Here is a 15,286-nt window from a genome sequence, read left to right as displayed (position 1 = left end):
AGACTGATTGGACTCTGGGGCTGGGTGAGGCTGCACACCTGTTGTGCATTGAGAAATCAATGTGCACAGGTTGAACCAGGGCACACACTCAGGGGAGATGTCCTGCATGGCAATATGGCGCACTGTTGTCATTCAGCAATAAACCGCTCTTCTCTTCTGGCATTGGCATTTGTCACAACGTGTTGGTCACCTGTTGGTCTTCCAGATGTGGATGGTCTCTGGGTCTGTGATGTTGTGCAGCGACGCCTGCTCGTCCAGCATGTCAAAGAAGTACTTCACCGCCAGGGGGACGGGCCGGCTGGTGCTGAGGATCGCCGTGAACAGATCGTCCACAAATTTCTGGAGCGTGCCCTGAAGGTGCCGAGGCGGACAGACGAGAGAGAGAGAGAGAGAGAGAGAGAGACGCAATTTGCATAAGGAAGGAGAAGGTTGAGCTCGGTGTGTCACTCAAAAATGCCAGACAAAATGCTTGTGAGATTCATCAGGGTCCCGGGCCACATTTTGATCATTCCGTTTTTGGATCAGAGAGCAGATTTGCATAATGATACACTTTATTCATAACAGAAATACCAGAAGGAAATGTATAATTATTATAATAGGGTCACCTCGTGAGATCAGGAGCATCACGATTGGCTGGTGGTTTCTTAACAACCTAACGCCGGGATTCCACCGGACGCGTTACGGCAGCGCAGCGCTGCCTTGCGAGCCAGCCGTATTCACGCGAGATCACGAGATCACGCGATAATCCTAAACCTAATGTATTCACCTTCCACTCCCAAAACGACTGCAATTTAATGCCACGCTTTGTCCTTCCGGCCATTGCCCTTATAAAAAGAATGATTTGGTACATAAATGACTTCATGTTGCTGAACTTCGACAATGAGTCTCTCGTCGTCCATGTTGCCGACCCTCTGAGACCCTTTGATTGATTGACTGCTGACCTGGTGCCACCGGTCATGACGTAATAATGTTGATGTGAAGTTGTGATAGGCTACATGAGTATTGTGTTTTATTTTGAAAATCGACCGGATGCTCTATGGCTTTTACTTTTTCACTTCCTGCCCGGCTCGACCTGCTCCGTTGAAATTGACGCGGTTCAGCAAGGGCTTGCGTCAAAAATAGAAGTGCTACGGAATGATAGCGCTGCGGCGCGGTGAGCCGCTCCTGGGACGCTGCTGAGACGTTCCGCAGCCGCGCCCGGTGGAAATGGTCTCATTGATCAGAGTGGAACCTATCTGCTGCGGTGACCGCTGCCCAGCCGTATGTGGATGGTGTTTCACTACATGGAGTGGTGGCTCTAGTACCTTCATGGAGAGCAGCCTGGTGAGGTATATCTCCGGGATGGCCTTGGCTCGCTCGCCCCCCCGCTCTCTCACGCTGCCCTTTCTCTGTTTGGGCAGCTCAGCCTCCTCGTTGGCCTTCACCAGGTGCCACAGCCTCACGCCCCCTTCCTCTCCATCATCCAGCATGGGGGTCTCTGAGAGAGAGAGAGAGAGAGAGAGAGAGAGAGAGAGAGAGAGAGAGAGAGAGAGAGAGAGAGAGAGAGAGAGAGAGAGAGAGAGAGAGAGAGAGAGAGAGTTTCAATTCATTGATAACGGATATAATCACACATACACGCACAGAGTGTTATTCTCATGGATAGAGATAGAAGGGGGGTTCCCCTAGGCCGTTGTACAGGGGGTTGTGTAGGTGCCAGATGTCAAGGAAAGGTGCAAATTGAACATCCAGATTGTGAGTTGAGAATGTGAACAAATTTGAAAGCACTAATACATGCAAAAGGCAATACAAAAACACTTACTCTCCCCAGGCATATAGTCGTGGCTGTCGTAGTGGTGCTGATGTTTGCCGTTCCGGGGGACCAGAGCCACTGTTGCTCCATCCGGGAGCTGATGGGAGGAGCAACTCAAGCTGATTTTCGCTGAACTTTAGGGCCTAAAAAGATCCCCTCAGGCTCTCCCCAAACTTGGGCAAGTCAAATTCTAAGTGCTTTTATTGCTCAAATGCACAGTATAGTAACACAGGGTAGTTCTGGGATGTGAAGGCAATGTCATAACAATGTAATATAAATGAATGAATAAGTAACTAACACTGCTGGTTTATGATGTGTGTGTGTGTGTGTGTGTGTGTGTGTGTGTGTGTGTGTGTGTGTGTGTGTGTGTGTGTGTGTGTGTGTGTGTGTGTGTGTGTGTGTGTGTGCGACCTACTGACCTTGTAGTGCTGTATTGTGTTGAGCCGTTTCCAGGAACCCTGGGTTATAGATGTCAAGTCCTCGTCAGACAGGATCAAGTGACCTGCGACCCCTGCACGCCATTCTGGAGAAATAATACACATTCATTGAATACGAAACGAGTAGTTATTTGCAGTCTTTGTGTCATGATTATTATTATTATTACATATATCATTATAGTATATTATTATTAGCATGAAGAGCGTAGGAGAGCAGGTTCACCAAGGTTCAGAGAGTCAACGTGCGGCCTCTGGGAGAAGGAGGTGCCCTTCCAGGTCTGCTCCAGGATCTTCTCCTTCACCTGGGTGATGGTGTCACAGTCCAGGACCTTGGCTGGCGCTGTCTGGGCCGCGGAGCCAGCGTCGGCCCCTGGAGCTGGGATGAGAACGTTCAGGGTCTGGGACAGCGGGGAAGGGTTGGGGGTTACCGGTGGATATTGTCTGGACAGTATTTTAACTCACTGCATTTTGACCCATTTTAACTCACTACATGTTCCTCTGGGGATGAGTAAAGTAGCCATAATCATCTTACGATCTCAATAATCGAGTGTGAACAATGCTGAACCCTTTCTAGTCAGAATAAAAAACAATGTGAGTCCTATCCCATTGTCCTCATACCGGCCACTCCAGTCTAGAGCACTACACTCCTGTCTGAATCATGTAGGTTATAAGTCAATGATCTTGTTCTTGTATCTTTGTCCGACATCATTGTATTGGTATATGGAGTACATTGCATTAAGTAGCATCTCAAAAAAGACCCCTATCCACCAAATGCAACCATAAAATCACCTGCGGCAATAATTGGGTTTGTGTGGAGTAGGGCCGAATATTCCAGGGATGTTGTTAATTCGACATAACTTTCGCCCCGAGTAGACCGGGATTTCCCGCCAAAACTGAAATTTCCATTTCAACGCGTACGCTAACATCCTCTTGCTGCATTCGTTATCATTCGTTAATATTCGTTAATATTCGTTATGTTAAGACGGTTGTGAGGGCAGCGCGGGCGTGGCACGCGGCTAGAGACGGGGCACGCGGCTAGAAATCGATACACACGGCGGCACGGTTGGCCTGAACCACACGTGTGGACTTGGGGTGGAACTTCGGGATCGGAATACTTTGTGGGGATCCCCTTGGCTGAACCCCCCTCTGTTTGAAGTGTGAAGTGAGTTCTCACCAGCGTGCGGTACTCCACGTCCTCGCGCAACAGGCGGTTGTCGTTGAGCGTGTACTTGGCCTTCCCGCTCACGGCGTCCACTGGGCCCTTGTCCACCTGGTGCTTTATGGCCCTGAACAGCATGTAGAAGGACTCCCCTGCCGACTCCTGCCCCGCAACACACGCAGGTGGTTAACTACTACAGACAAGACCGCTGCCGCACGCGCCTGTTAGCCAGCTAGCAACATCCTGGGCTCTTGATGCGATGGGACACAAACCCATAGCATATGGAATCTGCTTTGAATAAATATTCGATCAAGTCTTTTTGTGATTTGTGTTGCTACACAAGAAAGCAGATGCCTAGCTCTAACAAATAATATACTTGATTTAATTTATTGATGTATATTTACACTATATTAACAAAGTATATCTTCTTCTTTGGATAGTATGGCATAACTGATAGATAGTATGGCATAACAGGATTTTCAATGAAATTTTGTGTAAAAACCCTAACCCAAGTCATGAACCCAAGTCATTGTTTTGGATTCTCTGTATGTCAAAAGACGGACGTCCGAACCCTTACCCTCAGAAAGGTGAAGAGGCAAATGGACATCCAGTTGGTCAGGAGTTTCTCCACCACTGACTCCGTTCTTAGGAAACAAAGCACAAAGCAATTTAATTTACATTTAGGGGTATTTGCTGATGCATTTATCCAAAGCGACATACAACCATTCATTCACACATTCACACAAGGCGCCTCAGGGTGAGGCGCCTTGCTCATGGACAGCTCGAGCAAGGCGCTCATGGACAGCCAGGGATCGAACTAGCAACCTTCCGGTTACCAGTCAACCCGCTCTCCCTCCTGAGCTACTGCTGCGCCTTGCCAAAAATCACAAAGCCCATCCCACTAAGAGTCTAACCACAAACCCCCTTCCAGACCCCCCCTGTTGGTATCCACCGTGCCCTTCCCCACGCGTGGCGCTCACCTCCTCAGCATCAGCTTGGGGTTCTTGGCCACGTACTGCTCCACCAGGTCGCTGAGCAGCGTCTTCAGGATGTCCGTGAAGTACTCCAGCTTGCCGTGCAGCGCCACAGTCAGCAGGGAGGCCACGTAGGCCCGGTCCCTGGGGGAGAAGGTCCGCTGCACCTCCAGGGTGTGGATGAACTGCAGGAGGGCGGAGACACAACAACAGTGTTGGCAAAAAATAAAGTAGGCTACGGTGAGGTCAATCAGTAGCAACACTCAAGTTTCAAAACACAGGCTTTGGGAAACATGCAAACAAAAATTAAGTGGTCAATGAAAAATATAAAAAGGTCACTTTATCCCATACAATTAAAACAGAAATGCACTTAAGCGGTGGTGACACATGCTGTTACTTAATGTGGTCCAAAGGCTGAATGAAGCTGATCTATTTCGCAAGCTATGACATCGTAAGTGTGTCTTCCTCTCACCCTCTTGCAGGTAAGAGCAGCCTTCTCAAGTATTAAAGTAATGCTGTCTATCCAGTGCACCGTCATTCCTAACCTAGGGATAAAGGTGCACTGGATAGACAGCATTACTTTAAAACTTGAGAAAAGAAGTTACTTACTCAGAAAATATTCAATAGTCGACAGGGGAAGCATGTCTTCTACTGATGAACCCTGCAACCCTAAGTGGGTAGGTAGACCGATTTATCCGGCATACGGATAAAACAAATAAACTTGTGATGTCACTAAAACACAGGAAAAGGCAGATTTTCAAAAGGCTTGTAATGGCTAATCACACCTACAATATCACCCCTTTAACATTTTGATGGTATATAGATTGAAGGGCGAGACGTGGCCGTGTGCGACTCCTAACACTATGGGCTGGTGGATAATTCAACCGATTTTTTTTTTTTTTTTTTTAATTGCCATGGGCCCCCCCCTCTGCCTTTGGCCCCCCCACGACTGACTCACTTTCCCCCGCAGTCCGTCGGCCCTGCCCACAATACCACCATTATGCAGTTTATTTAATTCATCCAATTATCTGTTCAGTTCCCGTTATCGCCACATGATGGCGGTGTGGAGGGAACACGTCCATATTACCATGTCAATTGAACTTGTGTCCAGTCCAGGCCCTTTTAAACGATATATTAAAATATTTATAGATGATAAAAAACAATAGTTTGTGATTTTTATCGTCTCTCATCCCACAGAGCTCGCACTCCAATGCGCTCCAGCGCTCTCAGTGGACGTGCTCCAGCAGGCTGCAGTAACCCTTCCCAGCCAAAGGGGTCAGTAATGAAAATAAATTCCTGATTGTACACTTATTCCCGTAAAGGGCTATATATACAAACAAAACTGACTCGACCTTCCCCGTTCAAACCCATAGCACGATAAGGTCCCCTCTGACCTTGGTTAAGAAGAGCTTGCTGTTGAGCAGGTTGGACAGCTGAACGAGTCCTTGCTCCACGGTCTGCCTGCGTCCCTCTGGCACGTCCAGCTCACGTCTCAGTGGCGACTCCTGGTGGCCGGGGAAGAAGATGCGCTCTGCGTAGGTGCTGTACTGGAGGAAGGGGATCCCCGAGCCCACCAGGTCACTTGACATGTCCATCATCTCTGTCATCAGGTCTGCAGAGGGGAGGGGACACCGGGGCAAGGTGGAGCCAGAGGGAAGAGGGAGGGGTTTTAAGAGCTTTGTACAAAAGCTACACAATGAATTATAGGGGGGATTATAATCCTTATTAAAATAATAATGTGGAAATGCAAGTTATGTTTAGAAATAAACAATGAAAGGTAAACCACAAGACAGAGCACAGATGTGTTGAGGCAGTAGGGTTTAAAATACATTGATATTTTTCAATTTGGTAAACAGAAATAAACCCTCTCTCGCGACCTGTGAACTCCTTCTTGCAGCGGTCTCGGACACTTGTCTCCAGGTTCTCCAGCTGGATCTGCACTTTCTTATAGTCCCTCATCGCCTGCTTGCTTTTCTTCCTGATGACAGAACAAAAACCATGGTAAGAAACTGTACATAAGAGGGTTAGGGGAAGAACTGGAAAGTGCTCTAACCTAAAGATGCACTCTCAGTAATCTGGATCAGTGTGTGCATTAGCCATATCTCTAGGTCTGCGTCTGTATTATATATTTCATATCTGCCCTTCCCTCTAATGAATGGTTTTATGTGCTGTGTTATATTATATGGCTGCTATTGTTGTAAAGCCAAGTCCAGTAAATTGTATTTGTATAGCCCTGACTCACATTTACAGTCTGAAAGAGTTTAACAGGTCCCATTCCTAGGACACTCCCCTAACCCTTGCCCCAAAAAGGGCAAGAAAAAAAAAACTAAAGTAGCATGGAAGAAATCTTGAGAAGGAAAGCAGAGTGGGGGATGCCAATTTCCAGAGATGGTCATGATTGCAATGGGTGCCGTAATTGAAATACATAGAAGTAATAGAAAATACCTTTTAAAATCATTGAGGTGAAATATAAATGTTTATTGTCTATGGTGATGGGGTCATGGTGGCCAGTGAGCAAGCAGGAGTCCCAGTCCCAGTCAGCGCAACACTCTGCAACAGAGACAGCTGTGGTTGTGGTTTGACGGACAGGACCCAGGTTACCTGTAGATGAGCACGATGATGAGCACCATGAGCGCCACCACACTGGCCCCCACCCCTACCCCCACCTGGGCCTCGGGGGGGAAGCTCATCTGGGCCTGGCTGTCGTACTGCACCCGGCCGAGCGAGAAGTTCAGGTTCCCCATCTGGACCTGGAGGAGGAACGGAGGGAAGGCGTTCCTTTAAGAGACGTCAAGCGGGGCTCCCAGTGGCCGATAGTGTACCTTTTTTTCTATCTAGGTGCCTGGATTAAAAAAAATCCAGATTTATTTCCCAGAACGCCCGCAAAACGTCATCCACGCTTTGAGGGCGGGGTCGTAGCGACCCAAGGTGCCCCAGGTCACAATGCTTTGGCTAAAGCCGTGAATCACGTTGAACTACAGCATTTCAAGGGCTTAGCGAATCGTAGAATCCTGATAAAAAAAAAGAGTCTGCACATCAGGGCGAGGTTTCGATTTCATTTGCATGCGACGCCCTGTGCTGTAGCGTGTGGCGTGACCGGATCACTTTGAGCTTTTCAATTGACATGCAGTCAGTACGTTGTTGACGGATCAGTGGATCTGTGGAAACTCCATCTGCATCCTAAGTGCATCGATCCCGATATCGGATGTCTTAAGGTGGAGGCGCGGCGATGCGTGCTGACCGTGAACTCTGGCAGGTGGTTCAGCCCCTCCTCCCCTCGTCGGACCGGTCTGGGGGGCTGCTGGGCCGGGGGCTCGCAGTACAGGTGGTGGTGGGTCAGGGTCTTCACGGTGCAGACCCCGTCCCCTATCAGAGCCACCACCTCCTCCTTGGAGATGGCCAGGTCCAGGTTGACTCCCTGCAGGAGGGAACAGAGAGAGGGAGAGTGGCGGTGAGGTTCGGGTTTACTTGCTTACTTCCCAACACAGACTTCTCGCTCCAGAAGTCGAAGTGCTTTTATTTATGAAATGCATAGTATTACACAGGGTCATTCTGGGAAAGGAAATAATTGAGACAAGGAAAGGGCGGACTGTGTGATGAATAGAAAATATATAGTTAGAAATATGCCAAAAATACAAGTATAACGATTATTTTAAGGCAAGCTTGCTGTTGAATCCTTCTTAATTTTGTCATCTTTTTTAATTGTTATGTTTACTTATTTAACTTAATTACTCACATTATATTGATTTATTGTATTTTATGTCCTCGGTCTCATCATTCCACTATCGTTTCACTTTCATTTGATCCTTTTCTGACTGAAGCAACACCATGTAGCACTAGCATAGCGTGTTAGCATCAAGCTAGCATCACGCTAGCACACGGTCGGCGCCTCACCTCCACCGAGATGATGCTGCCGGGCTTGTGGTGGTACGGCTTGCTGCGGTCCTTCCGGTTCAGCGGGAACAGCATGGGGTCGGGCTGGTAGCTGAAGGCCTCACCACCGCCGCCGCCGCCGCCGCCGCTGACGCTGCTGAACTCAAACTGCAGGCTGTCCAGCAGGAAGTGGACGCGGACCCGGGCCCTCCTGGCCTCGGGGCCAACGCTTGGGCTGGTGCACTGGATCATGGAGGAGCTGATCACCGTGCACAGAGACTCGTGCTGTGGCGGGAACACATGAACCGAGGTGAGTAACGAGGGGTAGGAACGCATTGAGTAACAAGAGAAGGGAGAAGGAGATACGTGTGTAGTGCGGGAATGCAGTACAGTAAAGTAGGCTACAGTACAGTACAGTAAAATACATGAAAATTCAAATCAATTGAAGTATAGTAAACAACAAAATGTTTACTGAAATGATGTCTAGATTAGTAGAGTAGAAATGTAGGCGCAAAAATGTATCCAAACATTGTAGAAAGTTGAGGCAGACATTATTGATCATATGTCCCACATTATTGAGAGTAAACATTATCATACCGTTACACATAAAGTGTCAGTAAAGGTAAGCGTGAGGGTGATTTTGTTTTACAGGGCCTTTATAATGTACGGCCGTAACACAGGGCCGTAACACAGGGTCGTAACAATGTATTGCTCTCGTTATTAAATGGCGCGTATTATACCACCAAAGAAGCGTCGTAGCCCTTACAAGTAGTTTCAAATTCTGCCTTTCCCTGTGTCTATTCAGCATACATCTAGGTGGACACGCCCATTTGTGATATCACTGAGGCACAGGAAACGTCTAATCAAACTCACACCTGGTGGTAACATAGAGGCCCTTTAACAGGACGATATTTTCATCGCTGGCGTCCTATTGGCTGAGCCCCCCCACCTGTTTGACCCCACACAACGTCCCCTCAGGGCAGTCCGGTTCTGGAACGATCCTCCTCAGTCTCCCCCAGGCTCCCGGACCCCCGCCCACCACGGCCCTCCTCCTCCTCCCCCTCCTCCTCCTCCGGGGGGGCAGTGGGTCCGGCGGGCTGAGGGTGACCCGGAGCTTGGGCTCCTGGACCACGTCCAGGTTGTGCCCGGACACCCGGATGGTTCTCCCGCCCCTACGGACCGGAGAGAGAAGAGAAGCTTGAGCTGTTTTTTTTATTTTGTATAAATTGTACAATGAAAACGAGATATGTTCAAAAGTACGCTATGCAAATGTTTTGGGTTGAAAAGTGCTCTAGAGTAAATGTTGGCATTCAGACGCTAAATCTAAGGCTATGTTTACTTTAGCAAGCCTCGTATTTTAAGAGAGACAGGGTTGAGGAGGAGAGTGTTATAATATTTTTGGAGCTAGCTTGAAATAGCAAACTTTGAATATTGTACCAACATAACGTCATCTACAAAACATATTGAATCTTTATGTCTTTATTTTTTAGAACAGTCCCAAGGGCAGGAAGACAAAACCAACCTGAGGAAGCTTTTGGACGGAGCAGCCCTTGTAATGTTCGGGTTGGGGGTGTAGTGATAAGTGATGCCCTGTAGGTGGCGCTCGGTCCCACCGAATCGCACGGTGATACCGTGGTCTCCTGTTCGGTTGCTGCTTCCGCTCTGACAGTTGATCTGATCATCATCGATAGTAAGTCTGGGCAGAGGTATGATAAGATTAAACAGGCACTTTGTTAATCCCAGACAGGAAATGCAGGTGTCACAGCAGAAAGTACAGGACAGTACTTTCTGTATGTCAACTACTTTGTGTGTGTATATGTGTGTGTGTGTGTGTGTGTGTGTGTGTGTGTGTGTGTGTGTGTGTGTGTGTGTGTGTGTGTGTGTGTGTGTGTGTGTGTGTGTGTGTGTGTGTGTGTGTGTGTGTGTGTGTGTGTGTGTGTGTGAGACATTTCTTTACACAATAAATGAAGATAGTTTTAGAGTCAGATATATACAAAGGTTGAGGGAGACATTATCAACAGTAAATGATCAAAACTATACATTAATGACACAATTATACATCCTGTCTAAAGTCTCATTCATCCATTTGTTCCCCCACACTAACAAGCCCCCTGGCCACACTAACAAGCCCCCTGGCCACACTAACAAGCCCCCTGGCCACACTAACAAGCCCCCTGGCCACACTAACATGCCCCCTGGCCACACTAACAAGCCCCCTGGCCACACTAACAAGCCCCCTGGCCCCTGGCCACACTAACAAGCCCCCTGGCCTCACTAACGTGGGCCCTGGCCCCTGGCCCCTGGCAACTTACACAAGACATGGCACTCCTCCGATGGCGACGCTGACCTCCCCGGCGTGGCCGGTTCTCAGCCGGTGGCCCCTGATGCGGAGCCGGGAGCCCCCCGCCTTGGGCCCCCTTAGTGGGGAGACGCTGGTCAGAATGGGGTCCTACCCGGGGGAAGGGGAAAGAAGCAGAGGACAAGAGTAAGAACAACAACAATAGCAACATCAACAACAACAACAACAATGCATTACAGAGTGTATCGGGTTAACGTGCGTTGTGTATTGAGAAACACACGCCCTTACAAAGGCAGCTGTTGTTATAATAATAATACTTATTGTTTTGTTCATATTAACATTCCTGCTATCGGCATACCACTGAGAAAGTGATATGCTGGGAGGAATTTGTGGGGAGGGGCATTGAAAAAAGATGAGGGCTTAAAAAACAATCTCTAGGACATCCCATAACTGTTTCAATATAACAGTTGTATTGGGCCAGTAAAGGCTTTAGGCTATGAGCCTGTGATCATGCACTTTATCAGTACAATAAGAATGCAGGATATCAGGTTCTTATTTCGCATCATTTCAAAATGCGTCTCCATTATCTGCGGCTACTTCAGTGTTGACCCTCTCCAACAGAGAGCAACGTCACTTAAGGAATCGTTGCACGCATCCTGATTGGTTGAGGTCAAAGCAACATCGGTCTCTAATAACGGCTCCGATAAGGAAACATCAGACGAAAGCGAAAACGGAACATGAATTCAGGATGTTTATCGGTCCGGTTGTGTTTACCTGGAAGCTGAAGACGTGAGTGGATCGCCCGTGCCCCCCTCCCCTCACAGAGACCACTGCCTGGCCACTCTTCTCTGCTCCACTGCCCGTGGTCTCACACACTATCCTGGAAGAGCAAGGCATCACGTTTAAGCCAGATGAAAATATTGGCTTGTATACTATTCTTCCCTTTCCCTGCATATAGTTTTTTAGCATTTTGCTTTTTGTACTTTTGCACATTTATTTTTGTTTTAAATATATTTGCAACATGGTGTCTGCTACTGCTGGAAGTGCAATTTTTATAGGATTTTTTAATCAGTTATTAAAGTTCCTATCTATATATATATATATCTATCAGAGGGCCAGATGATGATGCGCTCTTCCTGCGTGCTGCGTGAGTCCCTTGCCTGGAGGAGACCTCGTATCTGCTGGGGATGACGTGACAAGGAACACCGGCGACAGTCACAGAGTTCTCGACGTCCTCTGGTTTCTGACCCAGGTTGGAGCCGGAGATGGTCACCACCGTCCCCCCCTCCACAGGGCCAGAAACTGGGTCAATCTGCCAGGGGGGGCGGGAAAACAGAGGCAGCTGTAAACAACTCGTTCATGTGCAGCGCTTGGGCATCGCTGTAGCTTTGATGTAGAGCCGCAGGTGTGGCCCCGGTTGCTGGTGAAAGACTTTGCAAGCTGTGGCATCAGCTGGCACATTTATTTGTATTGCAATGAACTCTTCAAAGGTTTTAAGACAAGCTCTGATGAACGTGAATGTGACGGGAAATTGGTTAAAGTGTGATTTAAGTGTCCTGGTTTTGATCTATGTGAACATCGTGTAATGTACACTTAAAAGGATGGAAGCGGAAGACCGCAGGCTCCCAGGAAGAGATTTACGGGTCATCAATACAATGAGAAACTCCTAATAGCAGACCACAACAACATATGGAAGCAAACAAGGCAATGAATAAGTCATTCGCTCTTATAACAACGATAACAATACTTCAACATACATAACCATCTATCGGATCACTCTCAAGTCTGTAAAAATGAGATCCTCGTCGAGGAGTGGACCGGACTCACGAAGTGGATGACGGGCGCGGGGCAAGTGTGCGTGACCTCCTCTGTGCAGGACAGCCCGAACACACAGCTGGAGGCGGAGTCAGCGGCGCACCAGGCGCAGCCGTAGCGCGGCTCGGCCGTCCGGCAGCGGCTACAGTCGGAGCGCCCCACCGAGCAGTTGAACAGGGTCACTGGAGCGCGGTGGGGGGGGGGGGGGCGGGAGACAGTTAGGGAGTGGAAGGGTGTAATGCAGAGTCTATGGAGCATTAGAGAGTGGTGGAATATCGTTAGCCTCATAGCATAATTGCAGAAGTCATATTTTAAGGTTTGTCTTGTATTTAGCGTCAAAAATGCCGTAGTCAAATTGATGACTTAGGGTGGATAGTGATTATGGGATGTAAAAAGCACTGTGATTGGCTTAGGAGGAACCAAGGAGGCACAGTGAATCAGCAGCCTTAGGAGAGTAGAGTTAGGTTAGATATCACAATTCGGCTAAAATATGACTAATATGCTATGAGGCTAACGATATTATGTAATGGTTATATCTGCTTCCATCGTATCAGGTAGCCAAGACACACACAAGACACTGTAGCCGATCGGTCTCAAAGAGACGAAAGCCTTTAACAAAAGCAACACATCACAGGTATATCTGCAGATGTTTTATGTTGATCACGTGAAAAGAATGGGCCAAAACAACACAGGCATTTCATGATGTTAGGGCCGTTATTGTGAAACAAATACATTTTCCGATGTGGACCAACGAAGCCATTAAACATTTTGGTGTAAGACTAGGTTGTAAATGACATACAAAGCGCATTTATTTTGTAGAACAGAACCAAATGATAGACGAGGGGAACAGAAACGAGGTCCGCAAACAAGCAAACAAATATAAATGACAGCAACAAAATGAGGTTCCCCACCGTGCAAATCCTCCGCACTGTCGATCACAAAGCTGTTCCTCCTTCTGATGTTGACGACAGCCCGGTACTCCTCCACTTGAGCCTTATAGGTGTACTGAAATGTACACGAAACACAGCAGCATTCATTCAATCGATGGCCCTCTTAGTGCCATTGTTTTGAGGATCATGTAATTATGTTTTACGACACGAAATCCTCGGCAAGATTTTTATGGTCACACAGAGGCGGCTCCAAACTAGGCTTTAGCCCAGAGTGAAATCAGGCATCTGGTTTCATACCCTGACCAATTTCTGATGTGATTCGGCAGAAAGCCCTGGACAGGCTTTGTAATGAGTTTTCCATCTCTGGCCATCAAAATGTGTCAGAGCACTAGCTAGTACAGCCAGATATTCCTGTAAATGTGCTAAAGAAATGGTCTTTTTTATGCTGCGTGCTTTACGTTCCGACCTGGTGAAGCTGGCAGGTGATGAGGAAGATGGTTTGTTCCGTAGGATGTGTTTCGACGGAGGCCTCCACCACGACGGAGCCACTCTCCACGTCCAACACACACTCGTAGTCCAAATCCTCGTCCTGAACACAAGACACACAAAGGCACACAAACAACACACCAAAGTTAGGAATGAATACGTTCAACAATGTTCTCTCTCAAAAGCTTCTAATATGAACCAAGGAACATGGCCCAGAGAAAAACACAATGAGAAAGAAAGTGATTCTAGTGAAGTTGCCTATTCTTTAAGTTAATTTAAACCAAACCAACATCAGCATGGTGGTTACGCAACAACAAATCACACTGACAAAAAACAACAACAGTGTTTAGGATTGTTTTTTTTAACAACAGGCTTGTAAAACGTGCTTTTGTTCCGGTACCTGGAAGAGGTGGAGGTGTTGTCCGAGCAGAGTGATCTTACTCTCCACATTGACTGGGAGTAGAGAGGAGCTCTCGACCTTCTCCACACAGGGGCACTCCTGCTGGCGGCAGAACCCAGGTCAGCATCATGTGGTTCATTACAGAACAAGGACAGAAAGGGCAGGAAAAACATTGCGTCTACATTTCCTCAGCCTTGTGTTCCCCAAGTACTGCTCTCAAATGAGATAGAGAGAACCAGGAAATAAATCGTTTTGGTTTTTCTTGTCTATGTCTGGCGTCAGGGCAATATGATTGACGTGAAAACTGAATAAAACGAATAAATAGCCATTGAAATAATAATATACAAGATGGGAAAGGTTGGATAGGGTACATTTAGCTTTCGGTAGAATGGCAGAAATATGGCGGATGGGAATGGTGTTGTGATGCCACCTGACCAGGTGAAGCCCAGGTGGGAGATACACAAAGTGGGTGAGACGTTGATATGTAATATGGCGTCTTGGACCTATTATCAGTGGTGGGTGTCGAATGTCCCATCAACCTGTGACACCGCTCCCGCCCCGGCCCACTGTGCCGCTCCGTCCTCCACCACAGCTCTCCGTCCGAGGGGGCTCTGAAAGGCTTTTCCACTCACCAGAAGTCTAGGGGAGTCTGCAGCATCTGACTGGTACAAAGCCGCATAGCCCGCCTCGACCTCACGGTCAATAGAGTGTGTCTGTGTCTGCTCAGTGCCCTGGGCTCCGGAAGGCCACGCAGAGGAAAGTGCCGGATCCTCCGTCACCGTCTTCCCCTCATCCATCCTTGAGACGTCCGTCAGAAGCTCCTCAGAGTGTCCCAAGGGAACCTCCTCTCCAGAGCCGGCCAGCGTCCTTAACGCGCTGGAGGCGGTGGAGCTGAGATCAGAGGCGGACCAGCCTACAGAATCAGCCATCGGCTCTGTAGTGCTGCGGTCGGATCCCTCCTTGCCCCTAGCGCCGCTGGGTAATGTCGTTTTAGAGAAAGAGTCGGGCGTTTCCCGCCCGTCAGAGGGGGCCGAGGAACCGGAGCCATCTATGCCTTCTGCAGTGGTTCCTGCGGCGCGGTGGTGATCTCCTTCCATTCCGACGCTGGAGCTCCAGAGAGCGCCTGTGTGTGGGTCGGTGGCGGCCCGGGAGGAAGGGGTGACG

At 48.3% G+C, this 15,286-nt stretch overlaps 1 protein-coding gene across 1 annotated transcript in view; it reads right to left on the bottom strand.

The window, feature by feature from the left end:
• The window catches only part of LOC130385703 (plexin-B1-like), a 44,464-nt gene that overhangs the window by 5,216 nt on the left and 23,962 nt on the right, over nt 1-15,286 (bottom strand). The window contains exons 11-33 of the mRNA XM_056594356.1: nt 14,755-15,286; nt 14,123-14,224; nt 13,703-13,825; nt 13,258-13,351; nt 12,359-12,528; nt 11,692-11,843; nt 11,306-11,411; nt 10,545-10,681; nt 9,755-9,928; nt 9,182-9,404; nt 8,254-8,517; nt 7,601-7,777; nt 6,961-7,109; nt 6,237-6,337; nt 5,754-5,971; nt 4,366-4,544; nt 3,963-4,029; nt 3,401-3,547; nt 2,450-2,624; nt 2,209-2,312; nt 1,799-1,886; nt 1,305-1,477; nt 191-351 (exon numbers count right to left, since the gene is read on the bottom strand). The exon at nt 14,755-15,286 is cut by the window's right edge and continues 293 nt beyond it. Coding sequence (XP_056450331.1) covers nt 191-351; nt 1,305-1,477; nt 1,799-1,886; nt 2,209-2,312; nt 2,450-2,624; nt 3,401-3,547; nt 3,963-4,029; nt 4,366-4,544; nt 5,754-5,971; nt 6,237-6,337; nt 6,961-7,109; nt 7,601-7,777; nt 8,254-8,517; nt 9,182-9,404; nt 9,755-9,928; nt 10,545-10,681; nt 11,306-11,411; nt 11,692-11,843; nt 12,359-12,528; nt 13,258-13,351; nt 13,703-13,825; nt 14,123-14,224; nt 14,755-15,286 — 3,816 coding nt within the window. The remainder of the gene's footprint in view (nt 1-190; nt 352-1,304; nt 1,478-1,798; nt 1,887-2,208; nt 2,313-2,449; nt 2,625-3,400; nt 3,548-3,962; nt 4,030-4,365; nt 4,545-5,753; nt 5,972-6,236; nt 6,338-6,960; nt 7,110-7,600; nt 7,778-8,253; nt 8,518-9,181; nt 9,405-9,754; nt 9,929-10,544; nt 10,682-11,305; nt 11,412-11,691; nt 11,844-12,358; nt 12,529-13,257; nt 13,352-13,702; nt 13,826-14,122; nt 14,225-14,754) is intronic.

This window comes from Gadus chalcogrammus, chromosome 7, assembly GCF_026213295.1.
Source record: "Gadus chalcogrammus isolate NIFS_2021 chromosome 7, NIFS_Gcha_1.0, whole genome shotgun sequence".
Classification (NCBI taxonomy): domain Eukaryota; kingdom Metazoa; phylum Chordata; class Actinopteri; order Gadiformes; family Gadidae; genus Gadus; species Gadus chalcogrammus.
Note: the sequence above shows the minus strand (reverse complement) of the source record. Positions and strands in the feature narration are given on the sequence as shown.